Here is a 15912-nt window from a genome sequence, read left to right as displayed (position 1 = left end):
AGGGCCTGTGAGGACATGCGGATTGGAAGATGCTGGGAGTTCCCTCTGTAGTGCAGTGGCTTAAGGATCTGGCTTGTCTCTCTGGAGTCATCGGTTTGACCCCTGGCCCTGTGCAGTGGGTTAAGTTATGCTGTGATGTTGCCGCAGCTGTGGTATAGGTTGCAGCTCTGTCTTGGGTTTGATCCCTGGCCTGGAAACTTCCATTTGCCATGCATGTGACCCAGAAAGAAAAATTAAAAAAAAAAAAAAAAAGGATTGGGAAGTGCTGGCAGACTAGGTATTTTTTTCTCTCCTTTTTTTTTTTTTTTTTTTTGTCTTTTCTAGAGCTGCACCTGTGGCGTATGGAGGTTCCCAGGCTAGGGGTCTATTCAGAGCAACACCAGATCCGAGCTGTGTCTGCAACCTACACCACAGCTCACGGCAACGCTGGATCCTTAACCCACTGAGCAAGGCCAGGGATTGAACTCACAACTGCATGGTTCCTAGTCGGATTCGTTAACCACTGAGCCACGACAGGAACTCCAGACTAGTTATTTCTGATTGCAGTCGAAGCAAGCTATTCATTCATTCATTCTGTTTAATTTGGGATTAAGACCATCATATCAGTCTGCCAGGGCTGCCGTGACAAAGCAGGCAAATGGAATGGCCTGAGTGACAGAAATGCGTTGTGTCACAGTTCTGGAGGCCAGAGGTCCAGGACCCGAGTGCAGGTGTCTTCTGAGGACAGTGAGCAGAGGATCTGCCCCGGCCGCTCGCCTTGGCTTGTAGATGACGGTCCACTCCCTGTGTCTTTCACGTCGTCTTCCCTCTGCGCCCATCCCTTTGCCCGAATGTCCCTTTATAAGGACACCAGTCATGTCGGATTAGGGGCTCCCCCAACTCCAGCATGACCTCCTCCTCATTTAACCGTTTACATCTGCAATGACCCTCTTTCCAAAGAAGTCACGTCCCGAGGAGCTGGGGGTTAGGATTTGGGCAGGTGACTTTGGTGGGGGCGGGGGTGGGGGACGCAATTCAATTCACAACCGCCGCGAGAACCATGAGCTCTGGAACCAGACAGCCTGGGTTCAAGTCCCAGCTCTGCCTTGGCTGCGCTTTGTGACCTGGGGCAAAGAGCGCCTTCATCCAAGGTGGTTGAGAATTAAGCAGCTCGGTCACATTAAGCACTTAGAACAGCGCCTGGCGCAGAAAAGTACTGGCTACTCTCCTTCAAGTTGGTATCATTCCTATTTCAGTTAACAGATGCCTCTGAGCTCCTGGTAGGATGTGGGGGAGGCTCAGGGGTCGGCTGACTGTGTGAACCGCTGTGAGCTTTTCCATGTGCCCCAGGCCTCCCTGGGTGTGTGTCACTGGGCATTAGCCGCATACAGGACACCTGTGCCTCCTGGCTTATCTAGTACATTCCTTTCCATCACGCCGCTCACTCCCCACCGTAATCCTGGGGGTGGTCACTCTCCCCCATGCACAGAGAGGGACACTGAGGCCCGGAGGGGAAATGACTATCCCCATCCCACATGCTATGTCAGTGGGAGGGCTGGACCCCAGCCCCTCTGGGCCCAGCCCTGCTGCCTCTGTGGCCGCTTTGAACACTTGTCTCTGTTTCAGGGGGAGATAGGCCGGGAGATGTACATCATCCAGGCAGGGCAGGTGCAGGTCCTGGGCGGCCCGGATGGGAAGTCTGTGCTGGTGACGCTAAAAGCTGGATCTGTATTTGGAGAAATAAGGTCAGAGCAGGGCGAAATGGGGGGCCCTGGGCAAAGGCTGGGGAAAGGGGGGATGGCCAGTGGGTGGGACTATGTCCTTAAGGGCCCTTTGGTGGCTCTGACGAAACTGCTGGGGAGGAGCCCTAGCACCTGCTGACACAGGCAAGGTGGGCCGAGCTCGCTTCTGCGCGCTCCAGGCAGGGGTAATGTGAAGATGCTCGTGTGATCAAAAGCGCAGCCTCCGAAGGGTCTCACCTCCTTCCCTTCTCTGCCCCAGCTTGCTGGCTGTTGGGGGCGGGAACCGGCGCACGGCTAACGTGGTGGCCCATGGCTTCACCAACCTCTTCATTCTGGATAAGAAGGACCTGAATGAAATTTTGGTGCATTATCCGGAATCTCAGAAGTTGCTCCGGAAGAAGGCCAGGTACGTTTTTGTTTTGTTTTTTTCAACTGAAAGAAATTCATATATACTTTAGTGTCCATTTCTTTCTTTTTTTTTTTTTTTTGTCTTTTCTAGAGCCACTCCCGCGGCCTATGGAGGTTCCCAGGCTAGGGGTCTAATTGGAGCTGTAGCCACCAGCCTACACCAGAGCCACCGCAATGCAGGATCAGAGCCACATCTGCAACCTACTCCACAGCTCCCGGCAACGCTGGATCCTTAACCCACTGAACAAGGCCAGGGATCGAACCTGCATCCTCATGGTTCCTAGTCAGATTCATTAACCACTGAGCCACAACAGGAACTCCAGTGTCCATTTCTTTCTTTCTTTTTTTTTTTTTGTCTTTTTGTTGTTGTTGTTGTTGCTATTTCTTGGGCCGCTCCCACGGCATATGGAGGTTCCCAGGCTAGGGGTTGAATCGGAGCTGTAGCCACCAGCCTACGCCAGAGCCACAGCAACGCGGGATCCGAGCCGCGTCTGCAACCTACACCACAGCTCACGGCAACGCCAGATCGTCAACCCACTGAGCAAGGGCAGGGACCGAACCCGCAACCTCATGGTTCTTAGTCGGATTCGTTAACCACCCCGCCACGACGGGAACTCCCAGTGTCCATTTCTTAAAGACTGACTCTCACATGACCATAGCACCCTCCTCATAATCAGGAAATTCAATACGGAAACAGTACTCTTATCTCATCCCTAATCAACACAGTCAAATTTTATTAATTATCCCACTAGTGTCTTTTCCAGCTTTTCTTCCTTTCTGTTCCGGGATCCGCCGTTGCGTGATGTATAGTCTCCTTTGATTTGGGATCGGAGGTTCTCAGCTTCTCCTGTCTTTAATGATTTTGACTTCTCTGTAGAGAGCAGGCCAGTTATTTTGTAGACTGTCCCTCCATTTAGGTTGATCTGGCATTTGCTCGTCGTTACCTTCAGGTTCCACATTTGGGGCAGGAGTGACTTAGGAGTGATGTGAGCCACACGAAGCAGCTTTCTTCCTCTACTGGTGATTTTCACTCATCCCTTGATTCAAGTTCCTGCATTTTCTTTGCCATCGTGTGCAGCGACTTGATGTGGGCTCTCAGGTCCCAGATCAGGGCTCGAACCTGGGCTGCAGTGGTGAAAGCAACACATCCTAACCTCTAGGCCACCAGGGAACTCCTGTAAAGTTTCTGCACTCTAAGACTACTGTTTTTCTCTTTGAAATGAATGAGTAAAGAGCGGGGACTCATGTTGAGACCACGTAGATTTCCTGTTCCCCATCTCACTTGCACTCCCTGGGTTCAGCCTCCATTGAGGGTTCCCTGCTATGACTGCCGTGATGGTTGCATAATGATAATTTTCTAATTCATCATGCTTTCTACATTTGTGAGCTTGCATTCTACTGTAAGAAAGAGCTTTTTTCTTTTTCTTTCGTTCTTTCTTTCTTGAGCCACACCCATAGCGTATGGACGTTCCCGGGCTAGGGGTCCAATTGGAGCTGTAGCTGCCAGCCTATGCTGCAGCCATAGCAATACCAGATCCAAGTTGTATCTGTGACCTACGCTGCAGCCTGTGGCAATGCCACATCCTTAACCCACTAGGCGAGGCCAGGGATTGAACTCACATCCTCATGGATGCTAGTTGGTTTCTTAACCTGCTGAGCCACAACGGGAACTCCAAGGAAGAGCTTTCTTTTCTCTCCTGTTTGTGTATTTATTCATTTATCTATTTATAACTATATGGATTTGCTTTAGTCCATGAATAGCCTGCTACAATCATTATTCTAATGCTCACATTACTCCAGGTTGGCCTCTGGGCACCTCTTCAGGCTGCAGGCAGTGCTCTTTTTGTTATGCTCCCATCACAGTTTAGCCCGTCCCTGCTTCTAAGCACAATAAGATGCCCTGGACTCACCTTGTACTTTGCTTGCTGCATCCCTGGAAATGGCTATTTCTCCAAGGAGGCTTGATTCCTTTTAAGGGAGAATGGTTTTTAGAAACCAAGATCTGAGTACTAAGTGCTCTCATTGCCACTGGGCCTTCATGCATGGCAGAGCTTGGAAATATACGCACATATGCACCTGTATATATAAATGCAAATATGAAACACATACATATACATACATATGCATATATATCAACAACTATTTTTGTCTGTGTCTCTATCTTTGTTTGTATCTAACTTTTTTTTTTTTTTTGGTATTTTAGGGCCACACTTGTGGCATATGGAAGTTCCCAAGCTAGGGGTTGAATCCAAACTGCAGCCTACACCACAGCCACAGCAACGCCGGATGCTTAACCCACTGAGCGAGGCCAGGGATTGAAACCACATCCTCATGGGTCCTAATTGGGCTCGTTAACCCCTGAGCCATGAAGAGAATGCCTATCTAATAGTTTTGATCCAGCATCACAGAGTTCATTCTAATCTCTTTCCATATTTGTAAATTCCTTTTCCAACACTGAAAAATTTGACTCCCTTTATCCTCATTACATTTATTCATGTGCTCAGTCCTACCATGGAGAGAAAGTAGCACCGGGATTCCTACCCCATGCTACTGGAAAGCAGAAAGGCTCCTGGATTTCCCTTTGTGGCTCAGCAGATTAAGAACCCGACTGGGATCCATGAGGATGGGGTGTGATCCCTGGTCTTGCTCAGTGGATTAAGGACCTGGCATTGGCAGGATCTGTGGTGTAGGTCAGAGATGCGGCTCGGATCTGGCATTGCTGTGACTGTAGCGTAGGCTGGTGGCTGCAACTCCAATTAGACCCCTAGCCTGGGAACTTCTGTATGCCATGGGTATGGCCCTAAAAAGAAAAAATGAAGAAGGAGAAGGAAAAGAAGAAGAAGAAGGGAGGGAGGGAAGAAGGAAGGAAGCCTTCTAAGCAGAGAGCAGCTCTTTCTTTCGTTAGCCTGCGTATCTACGATGCAGGTGTTGTGTTCCAAGTTATCTGGATTGGTTCTCTCTTTTCCTCCCTTTACTGGGGTGGATCTGTTTATTTGAAATATAGCTGGGGTCATGGGTTTCGGTTTGCATTCCATTTTAGGGTTCCCCCAGTCTGATCCTTACTGATTTTGGGGATTTTGAGTATGTAGAACATCAACATGGCACAAAGCTACAAAACAGGTCCTTCCGAGAAGCACCCCAACTCCCCCACCTGTTGCCACCCACCCCCATAGGAGTCCAATCCCATTAATTTCTGCTTTGTTCTCCCGTGTTTGCTTTTGCAAAAATAGGCAGATTTGTGAATATGTTATTTCCCTTTCTGTCTTACACAAAAGGTAGGCTGCTTTTGCACTTGATTTTTTTTCACATGACGATAAATCCCGAAACACATTCTTTATCAGTCCAGACCGTTTCCTCATTCCTTTTGACAACTGCCAAGCATTCTTATGAATGGCATTAGGTTACTTCCAATATTTTGCAATTATAGGAGTTCCCGTCATGGTGCAGCGGAAGTGAATCCGACCGGGAACCATGAGGTTGCAGGTCCGAACCCTGGCTTTGCTCAGTGGGTTAAGGATCAGGTGTTGCTGTGAGCTGTGGTGTAGGTCACAGACGCGGCTCGGATCTGGCGTTGCTGTGGCTGTGGTGTATGTAAGTCGGCAGCTGTAGCTCCGATTTGACCCCTAACCTGGGAACCTCCATATGCCACCGGTGTAGCCCTAAAAAGCAGAGAAAAAAAATTGCAGTTATAAATAGTGCTGTAACGAATAATCTCGTGCATCTGTATTTTGTATTGCTAGGGAGTGGGTCATTTTTTTTTTTTTTTTAAGAAAAGCAGGTTTTTGCTTTCAAACTCTTAAGATCAGGTTTATTTGTTTTTTTAAATGATTTTTTCCCCATTATAGTTGGTTTACAGTGTTCTGTCAGTTTTCTACTGTACAGCAAAGTGACCGTGTCATACATACATACGTATATTCTTTTTCTCACATTATCTTCTGTCATGCTCCATTGCAAATGACTAGATATAGTTCCCTGTGTTATACAGCAGGATTTCGTTGCTTATCTATTCCAAAGGCAATAGTTTGCATCTGTTAACCCCAGACTCCCAGTCCATCCCATTCCCTCCCCCTCCCCCTTGCAACCACAAGTCTGTTCTCCAAGTCCATGGATTTCTTTTCTGTGGAGAGGTTCAATTATGCCGTATATTAGATTCCAGATGTAAGTGATATCATATGATACTTGTCCTTCTCTTTCTGACTTACTTAGTATGAGAGTCTCTAGTTCCATCCATGTTGCAAGATCAGGTTTCATTTTAATTAAAAAACATTTTTTTAAAAATTGTGGCCACGCCCACAGCATGCAGAAGGTCCTGGGCCAGAGACTGAACCTGAGCCACAGCAATAACTTGAGCCACCACAGTGACAGTGCTGAGTCCCTAACCACTAGGCCACCAGGGAACTCCAAGATCAGAGTTTTTAATTGAGTGAGGGAGTCAGCTTGATGTGGTAGGAAATGCACAATAGGCTTGGGAGGCTGATAGGGCTCAAATCTGCCCATGTGCAGTCCTGGCTGTGTGACCTTGGAAAATTTATTCTACTTTTCCGGCTCAGTGTCTCTACTGTAAAATAAAGGTAATTACCCTGTTGCAGGACAACAAAGTAAGTAGCGTCGATCAGGGGTGGATGCCAGTGTTGCGAGCAGGGGGCCTGGCACACAGGAGAGCTCGAGACATGTTAATATTTGTTCCTCTTTATCCATTACATTCTCTCTATAATTTTCCCATGGGGTAAAACCTCTTTAGTCCCCCTCTCTGGCATTTCCTCTCTTGCCTTTTATCACCTATTCCCATTTTCCACTTCGGTCACCGTAAGTAAACTGCACAGAGAGTGGTCGTGATAAATAGAACAAACTCACTAGCACCTGTTCAGAAGCACAATAATTCATTAAGCATACAGCTCAGGGCCCTGGGGACACAGCAGGGACCAAACAAAGCTTGCATTCTAGTCGGAGAGACCAACCCTAGAGAAGTGGATGTCTGTGATGTGTCAGCTGGGGATAAAGGCCAGAAGGACACATAAAGCCACATGAGGAGACAGAGGTGATGGAGGGAGCTGTGCGAGATAAGTTGGTCAGGAAAAGCCATTCTGAGGAGGTGGCACGTTAGCTGAGACCTGCACAGAGTGAGGGAGCGAGCTGGGGAACTGCCTGCAGGGAAAAGCATTCTAGGCAGAGGGAACAGCATGTGCAAGGGCCCTGGGGAGGCACAGACTCCGTGTTACTTGCAGACCAGCAAGAAAAGGAACTTGATGTGGGATGGAAGAATTGGAGGGAGGGAGATTGGGTAGGACCTTGTAGGTGAGCTCTTGCAGTGGTTTTGGCTTTTGCTCCGAGGGAGATGGGAGCTACGCAAGGTTTTACACCGAGGACTGACTTAACGGTGACTCAGGTTTCTACGGGATCTCTTTGGCAGCTCCCAGGTGAGTGGATGCAGTGTTGGCCTTAGATCATAATACATATAAGGCACTGGGAAGGAAGCTGCCCCATAACTCATCTTACCTGGCTGCTCTTGGAGAAGCTTCAAGTCCCTGGAACAGCTCGTCTACCTGAGCTTCCCCACAAAGTCTGCCCCACCCCCACTATCCTTCTGAGGGACAGGGACCTACGGTCAATGCTCATTATTCACGGATTCTATATTTGCAATTCGCCTACTCACTAAAATAATGAAAATTTTGTTATAACCCCAAATCAGGACTCAAGGGCCTACATGGACATTCACAGGCATGCACATGGCAGCAAAAAATTTGAGTCACCCGAATGGCACGTTCCTGCTAAAGCTCCAGAGGACGGTGCTCTGCCCTCTTGGTTTCGCCTCATATTGCGAACAACTATCTTTCTGTGGCTCCCTAGGTGCTACATTTTTCACATTTTTGTGATTTTTGGTGATTTTCCTGTTAAAATGGCCCCAGATGTATTGCTGAAATGTGTGTTGCCACATACAGGCCTGAGTTAGCCGAGTGTTCCTTGTTTTTTTGTTTTATTTTGTTTTGCTTTTTTAGGGCTGCACCTATGGCACATGGAAGTTCCCAGGCTACGGGCCCACCTATGCTTCCCAGGCCAGCCTATACCACAGCCACTGCAACACTAGATCCCAGCCACATCTAAGACCAACGCCCCAGCTCATGGTAACACCGGATCCTTAATCTACTGATCAAGGCCAGGGATGGAACCCACATCCTCATGGATTCTAGTGGGGTTTGTAACCCGCTGAACCATAATGGGAACTCCCCAAGCATTCATTGCAAATGAATCAATGATATATATTACATAAGATGTCTTTAAACAGAAACACACATAAGACAAAGTTAGGTAGTGATTAGCGGATGAAAACATTGTGTCGAGAGGCTCGCGGTCACTGAACCCTGGATTTCCCCGGTAGTGATGGTTCAGTAGTCACTCATTCAGTGTCTACAAGGACTTTCTAGAACTTGATGTCCACAGATAAAGAGAACTGACTGTTGATGTCTGAGACGGAGTACCAGCTTCCCCCCGCTCCCGCTCGCCCCCTGCCAGAGGAGCACGGCTCAGAAAAGCCACGCTCAAAGCTGCCAGCGCGTTCCTCTGGCTGGCATGGGTGGTGCAGTGATAGAATTCTCGCCTGCCATTCCTCTGGCTGGGTTAGGTATAGGTTTGGCAAGTCAGCCAGGATGCCCGTTTATTCTGTGGCTCAGGTTTTCAGAGAGGCTGGTTCTCTGGACAGACAAGCTGGAAGGGAGAAGCGGGGTGTCCCAAAGGAGCTCTGCCCATCGGAGGAGAGGTGGGGCCGAGAACCATAGGGCCTAGGGCTGTCAGACTGGGGGAGAGCCACACGTGGGCTTCTGTCCAACTCCCCACTTTGCCGATGGGGAATCTGAGGCCCCAAAGCATTGAGATGCTCAGCTCTCCGGCATGAATTACACAGTAATTAGAGTGAGACGCGTGCCAACTGAAAATGAGGATAAATGTCCTTAAACGGGCACTGTCCCACAAGCCAGCTCAGTGTTTCAAAACAGAGACAGCCATTAGCAATCAGCCAGGATCCTTCGTGTCACTGGAGTGCCACGCGGAGCTTCCTTGCTGACCCTCGTGCTGTGAATTATGGATTCAAAGAACACAGGTGACAGTGCCGGCCTGTAAAAGGCCTCGGATGAATTGTCATGTTTGGGGTCTCCTGGGGGAGGCCCTGCTAGAAAATGCAAGTCTTGGGCAGTTAATATCAATATGCACAATTTCAATCCATTGCCTCTGATTAGATAAGCCGCCGGTAATGGCCTCATTTTTAAACAAACAAGTTTTGCCTGAACCCTGATGAATGAATTTGCCAATTAGTAGTCTAGACCCACTAGATTGCAGGCAAAACTCATTTGTTCTTGTGCCAAACCACTCATGGCATGTTTGTTGTGTGAACAATTCCTTACACAAGGCTGGGGCTCTCTTTGATGGAAAATTCTCTCCTCATTTAGAGAAGCAGGGTGGTATATTGCACTTAGATCTGGGTTATGATTCTGTCTCTACCCCTTCCTACAACCCCTCCCCTCTGAACCTCAGTTTCCCCATCTCTTCCAGGGACAATAATCCCAGCCCTTTCCAGGTCAGAGTATTGTCAGCGTCTAAGAATATACTGACCATGACACTGCTTTGTAATCACTAAGTCCTGGGGTGCTGGGATCCAAGGCGTGGGGTCGAATTCTAGTTCTGCCACTTCCTAGCTGTGTGGCCTCGGGAAAGTTACTCAGCCCCACTGGAATTCCACACCCTCATTTGAAATGAGGGAGGATAACAGGACCTACCTGCTAGGATGACCGTGACACTGAAGGACAGAGTGGGTATCTGTCAACATCCTGCATAACAGTGTTACCTCCGATTGAGTAGATTAAAACCACAAATGTTGGAGTTCCTGTCGTGGCTCATCGGAAACAACTTTGACTACTTTCCAAGAGGATTCAGGTTTGATCCCTGGCCTCACCCAGTGGGTTAAGGATCTGGCATTGCCATGAACTATGGTGTAGGTCACAGATGCACCTTGGATCCGGCAGGGCTATGGCTGTGGTGTAGGCTGGCAGCTACACCTCTGATTCATCCCCTAGGCTGAGAACCTCCTTTTGTCATGGGTGTGGCCCTAAAAACAAACAAACAAAAAACCCCACAAATGTTTATTATCTCAGAGTTTCTATGGGTCAGATGTCTGGGGCCGGCTTAGGCGGGTCCCCTACAAGGCAGTAATCAAGGTGTGGCCAGAGCTGGGTCTCATTTCAAGTCTTGACTGGGGAAGAATCTGCCTGCGAGGTCCCGCGGTTGTTGGCGGAATTTAGTTCCTTGGGGCTTTGGGACTGGGGGCCTCCGTTCCCAGCTAGTCGTTGGCCAGTGGCTGCCCTCAGGATCTTGCCATGTAGGCCTCCCCCAACGTGGCCACTTGCTTCATCAAAACCAGCAAGGGAGAGCGTCTCCTTGCAAGACAGAGGCCACGTTTTCCTATGGGACACAGTCACAAAAGTGACATTCGATCACCCTGGCATCCATTGGTTGAAGCAAGTCACATGTCCCACCACCTTCAGGGGAGGGGGTCTCACAGAAGTGTGAACACCAGGAAGGGGGATCACTGGGGTCACCAAAGAATGCCTGCCTGTGAAGAACTGAGCCCAGGGCCCGACCCGTACGGACACTTAGTGCTGACACTGGTGATGACGATGGTGAAATGACAGTGAAGCAAAAGGAGAAGCAAAAGCTTGGGCTCTTTGTCTTCTGGGCATCCTATTTCTGATTCCATACATCAAAGCATCCTGCATCATTTCCTGTGTGACCTCAGAAAAGTCGCTCAACCTCTCTGAGCCTCATCTGTAACTTAAGGCAGTGAAAACCCACATCATTGTAGTTGTTCTGATCATTCAGTGAGATCTAATGCCTGGGCTCAGAAAAGGAGCTCAAGAACTGTTAGTCAAGGAGTTCCCTTCGTGGCTCAGCAGTAACGACCTCGACTAGTATCCATGAGGATGTGGGTTTGATCCCTGGCCCCGCTCAGTGGGTTAAGGATCCGGTGTTGCTGTGGCTGTGGTGTAGGCCCGCAGCTGTAGCTCTGATTCGACCCTTAGCCTGGGAACTTCCATATACTGCAAGTGTGACCCTAAAGAGACAAAAACAAAAACCAAAAACCTGTTAGCCAAAATGACCGCCATCATACAACTCCTCGAAAGGGCTCCGGCAAATGAGGCTTTCTTTTCTCCCAGAGCTCGCTGGTGATACCATTGGACTTTGCTTTCTTGCAGGCGAATGCTGAGAAATAACAACAAGCCCAAGGAGAAGAGCGTGCTCATCCTTCCTCCGCGGGCGGGCACCCCCAAGCTCTTCAATGCCGCCCTGGCCGCAGCAGGCAAGCTGGGTGGCGCCAAGGGGGCCAAAGGTGGCAAGCTTGCCCACCTCAGGGCCCGACTGAAGGAGCTGGCTGCGCTGGAGGCTGCTGCAAGACAGCAGCAGCAGCTGGAACAGGTAATGCAGCTGCAGACCCAGCTACCAGGTCTATTTCAACCACAGGCCAGCAAGAAGGCTTAGGGGTCCCCACATTCAATTTTAGGGAATACTCATCCTTCTTCGCATGGTCAGGATTCATTTGGTTGCAAGCAACAGGATTGCAAGTGACAGTGACAGCTCAAATTAGCTTGAAACAATTGGGAATTTCTTGGGACAAGTCATTGAAAAGTTCAGGCAAGCCTGGATCTAAAAATTCAGATGATGCCAACAGGATGGGTTCTGGCATACTGTTATCTCTGCTTCCCCTGGGGATGGCTCCACTCCCAGGCAGGCCCCCAAGAGTTTAAGATGACACCCCCCAAGATTACATCCTCCTGGCTGAGCAACTCCCACAGAAACGAAAGTTCTTCTTGGAGTTCCCACTGTGGCAAAACAGGATCAGCGGTGTTTTGTGAGCACTGAGAGCCAGGTTCAATCCCTGGCCCGGCACAGTGGCTTAAGGTTCTGGTGCTGCCGCAGCTGTGGCTTAGGTTGCAACTGTGGCTTGGATCTGATCCCTGGTCTGGGAGCTCCGTATGCCCCAGGTGGAAGAAAGAAGGAGAGAAAGAAAGAAAAAGAGAGAGAGAAAGAGAGAAAGAAAGAAAGTTCTTTTTTCCCAGTAGTTCCAGCAAAAAGTCCCAGCACTCACAGTCATTGGACAGAATCAGGTCATATGTCAGTACTGCAGCCACTCAATGTGGCCCTCTGGGGGGAGGCGCTGGCTGGGCCGAGGGTTGGGGTTGCTCTCCCATAGGGTGCTGCTCCAGAGGTAGGAGTCCTGGGTGTGGGCAGGGACTGTCTGTCTGGATATGACAGTGATGTTCTCATACTCAGTGTTGTGTCTGTGACAATTTAAAAGGTTTGAAAAACCAAGGCAACAGGCACAGTGCCAATAATCCCCGCCCCCATAAATCTAAAGGGAATTTTAAAATTAGTTCTGGGATGTTTTTCTGTGACTAATGCCAAGAATGCCAATTAGAATGATTGCACTAATTATGGCTGCTCATGACTGTCCTTTAGGGAGGCTGCTGGGAAAGGAGGGTGGGGTGAGGCAAGATCTCAGTGGCAGAGATGGGCTGGTAGTTGGCATGACAGAATTCAAAGGAGCCCCATGGACTCGGTCTCAGTCCATGCTGGGGGAATTCCCGTTGTGGCTCAGCAGTTATGAACCCAACTAGTATCCACGAGGATGCGGGTTTGATCCCTGGCCTTGCTCAGTGGGTTAAGGACCCAGTGTTGCCGTGAGTTGTGGTGTAGGTCACAGATATGGCCTGGATCCCGTTTTTCTGTGGCTGTGGCAATTGGCAGCTACAGTTCCAATGTGGCCCCTAGCCTGGGAACTTCTATATGCTGCGGGTGCAGCCCTAAAAAGCAAAAAAAAAAAAAAAAAATTCCAGGCTGGGGTTAGAGTCCAGGAGACGAATCCAGAGGTCATTTGGCAGAAGGAATCCGGAGAGTGACACTAGTCACCTGGGGCTCCAAGACATTTTTCAGATACAGCCACCAGTGGCCCCAGATTAAGGACAGATATGATTGGTTCACAAACTGCCAAGGGCAGGGTCAAGCTGGCAAGTTGGGGTCTTTAGTGCTGGCTGGTGTGCGGGGCCGAGTGGCCTTGAACACCAAGAGCGTTCTCAGTACAGTGAAAGGTTTCATCTGAAATGGGGCTTGCTGCTTCTAAGTGGCTTGGAGACCTGAGTTACATCTGCATGTGTGTTCTCATCAAAGGCAGTTTTAGAACAACCTGGGCAGAAAGGTAGCGTGCAGGAGTTCTTAAATAGCTGTCTAAAGACCCAGGTCCAAATCCTGGCTCTGTCACCACCAGCCCCTGTGTCTGGGGGAAGCTCCTCCAGGTCCTTCTGGGAGCCGGATTACTCGTGGCTGCCACATGGGGTGGCAGAGATGAAGCAGGATACTTTTATAAAAGCATGTGAAACATGGCGAAGCCTTGGACCAACCTTCCTATGATCCTTCTGGCTCCCTTCACAGCAGGATGCTTCCAGAAAATCCCATGATGGGCACCACCTGGGCCTCCTGCCCTGGAAGTGTGTGGTCAGAGGTGAGAGTGGACAGGAGAGCAGGGGACAGGTGCACAAACCATGTAGAAACCCCGAGACAGAGGGAGCGGCTGTCCCCAGAGCTGCCTTGGGTTCTAGGAACATCTTGGCTCCCCCTGCCCCAATGCCCTCCTTCAGCACCTCTGATTTGAGCAGATTTCAAGGGGTCACTATTCCTCATAAGTGCGCCGACTTCTCTCACTTTAAACTTTCCAGGGACCATCCAGGTTCCTCCCCTGGAGGCTGCTCCCTCCCCAGGTTCCTCCCAGGCCGAGATGGAGTCAGACAGAGCAGGAGGGGCTGTGGGTAGCCATCCACAAAGGCTTGGGTTTTCACCCAGTTCCTAATCAAACCCATAGGAACCCCATCCATGGGAACCCTGCAGGCTGGAGGCTGGAGGTACCCACCAAGTCCCCAAACACAGGGGCTCAGCTCAGCCTAAGGCCGGTGGTACCCAGCCCCTTCTTCTGCTGGGGGTCTCAACCTTTGAGTCCTTCCAGAAAAGGAGCCAGGCCAAAGCTGCTCCTGCCTTCATCAGCTTTTCCCTTATTTGCTTAGAGTTTTTCTCATGCACCTGGGAGCCCCAGCCCTGCTAACCGGGCAGGACGGGCGGCGGCTGAGCTTTGCAGAGGCCTTGGTGGCGCCCCCTCCTGGTCATATTCTTTCCTCCCTCTATAGCTCAGTGACCAGTGATGGGCCTCTTCTGTTGAGCCAGCAGCTCCACTCTGGCTTCTAGCCCGGCAACTCTACAGAGACCTAAAACATCCCAAAGACCCTCCACCAAATCCAACCGAGACTTTTAATCCTTCAGGTTCTCCTTAAGATATTGTTTCTACCCAATAACCCTGATGCAGCTCCACCCAACCCTCCAGCTATGGGACTTCACTGCTGAGCGCTCTCTTCCTCTTCAGGGATCCAAGAAGGGGGGGAACCAGGAAGTGTCCGAGACCCCCTCCAAGCACCCTCTGCCTCACCAGTCACTCTTTCCGAATTTCAGGCCAAGAGCTTAGAAGACGCTGCCGGAGAGGGGGGCTCAGCTGCCCCAGAGCAGCCCAGAGAGGTGGGCTCGGCCGCCCCAGAGCAGCCTGCGCCTCCAGAGCCCCCTGCCCCGCGCTCTCCATCACCCGCCTCCCAGGGGAGGCCGGAGGGAGACAAGGAGGGCGCGGCTGGGCCGGAGGAGCACTCGGTGCGGATCCACATGAGCCCGGGGCCGGATCCCGACGAACAGATCCTGTCGGTGGAGATCCCCGAGGAGAAGAAGGAGGAGAAGAAAGAGGAAGAGTGAGGCAGCCACTAGCGAGCTACCCCCCACCCCTGCAGGTTGCGGGCCCCCCACCACCACCTGCGTCACCACATGCTCTGCTCCCTGAGGCCAAGACCCTCGTCCTCAGTAGTGGCCTCAGTGGTTCTCCCTTAAAGGCTCCACCGGTGCTCCTGCCCTGGCATCAGTTTCTCCCCTGGCTGGTTTTGAAATGACAAACTTCAGAGTGTTTGTGCCCAAAAGTTCCCACCGTCACTAGAGAATCCTACCACCCCCTAACTGTTATCTTCTTTTTTTCTTTTGGTCTTTTTGCAATTTCTTGGGCTGCTCCCTCGGCATATGGAGGTTCCCAGGCTAGGGGTCCAATCGGAGCTGCAGCCGCTGGCCTACACCACAGCCACAGCAACGTGGGATCTGAGCCGCATGTGCGACCTACCCCACAGCTCACGGCAACGCCGGATCCTTCACCCACTGAGCAAGGCCAGGGATCGAACCCGCAACCTCATGGTTCCTAGTCGGATTCATTAACCACTGCACCATGACAGGAACTCCAACTGTTATCATTTTTAAGAACTAAGCACTTTTCCAAGGGGCGTCAACACATGGGGAGCCTTGTTGGAGAAGTCAAGTGTTGTTGGATGTTTGGGTTTTGTCCTCAGCAATTTGTCTCCCACTTTACAAGACTGTAAAACATTTCTGGCAGAAGGGAGGGCACTTATGCTGTTCCTTTGACTAAGTGGGAGCGATGGCACCTCTGACCCATGCTGTTTCTCTTTGCTGGGCAGTCACATTAGGACCGTGATGCTTCTTAGGACAGTTAGTGCTTGTCTCCCCCAGACTATATTCCATTCCCAGAGATGCTGTTATCCCAGAACAGATCCAGTGGAAACGGCTTACTGGCAAGCACCCCCCTTGCCAGTTACCCAGTCCTCCTCAGCAGGGGTTAATCTGTTACTTGCTTTCGACACCCTTGCTGTAGAAATGA

The 15912-nt window shown here is 50.3% G+C and overlaps 1 protein-coding gene across 1 annotated transcript in view; it reads left to right on the top strand.

Moving 5' to 3' along the window:
* The window catches only part of CNGB1 (cyclic nucleotide gated channel subunit beta 1), a 75339-nt gene extending 60340 nt beyond the window's left edge, over nucleotides 1-14999 (top strand). Inside the window, exons 32-35 of the mRNA XM_047791309.1 lie at nucleotides 1606-1724; nucleotides 1981-2127; nucleotides 11369-11588; nucleotides 14664-14999. Of these exons, the coding sequence (XP_047647265.1) occupies nucleotides 1606-1724; nucleotides 1981-2127; nucleotides 11369-11588; nucleotides 14664-14951 (774 nt within the window). The 3' untranslated portion in view covers nucleotides 14952-14999. The remainder of the gene's footprint in view (nucleotides 1-1605; nucleotides 1725-1980; nucleotides 2128-11368; nucleotides 11589-14663) is intronic.
* Nucleotides 15000-15912: the final 913 nt, after the last annotated feature.

The sequence above is a fragment of the Phacochoerus africanus genome, chromosome 8, assembly GCF_016906955.1.
Source record: "Phacochoerus africanus isolate WHEZ1 chromosome 8, ROS_Pafr_v1, whole genome shotgun sequence".
Classification (NCBI taxonomy): domain Eukaryota; kingdom Metazoa; phylum Chordata; class Mammalia; order Artiodactyla; family Suidae; genus Phacochoerus; species Phacochoerus africanus.
The sequence above is the reverse complement of the archived record's forward strand: the minus strand, read 5'-3'. Positions and strand labels throughout refer to the sequence as shown.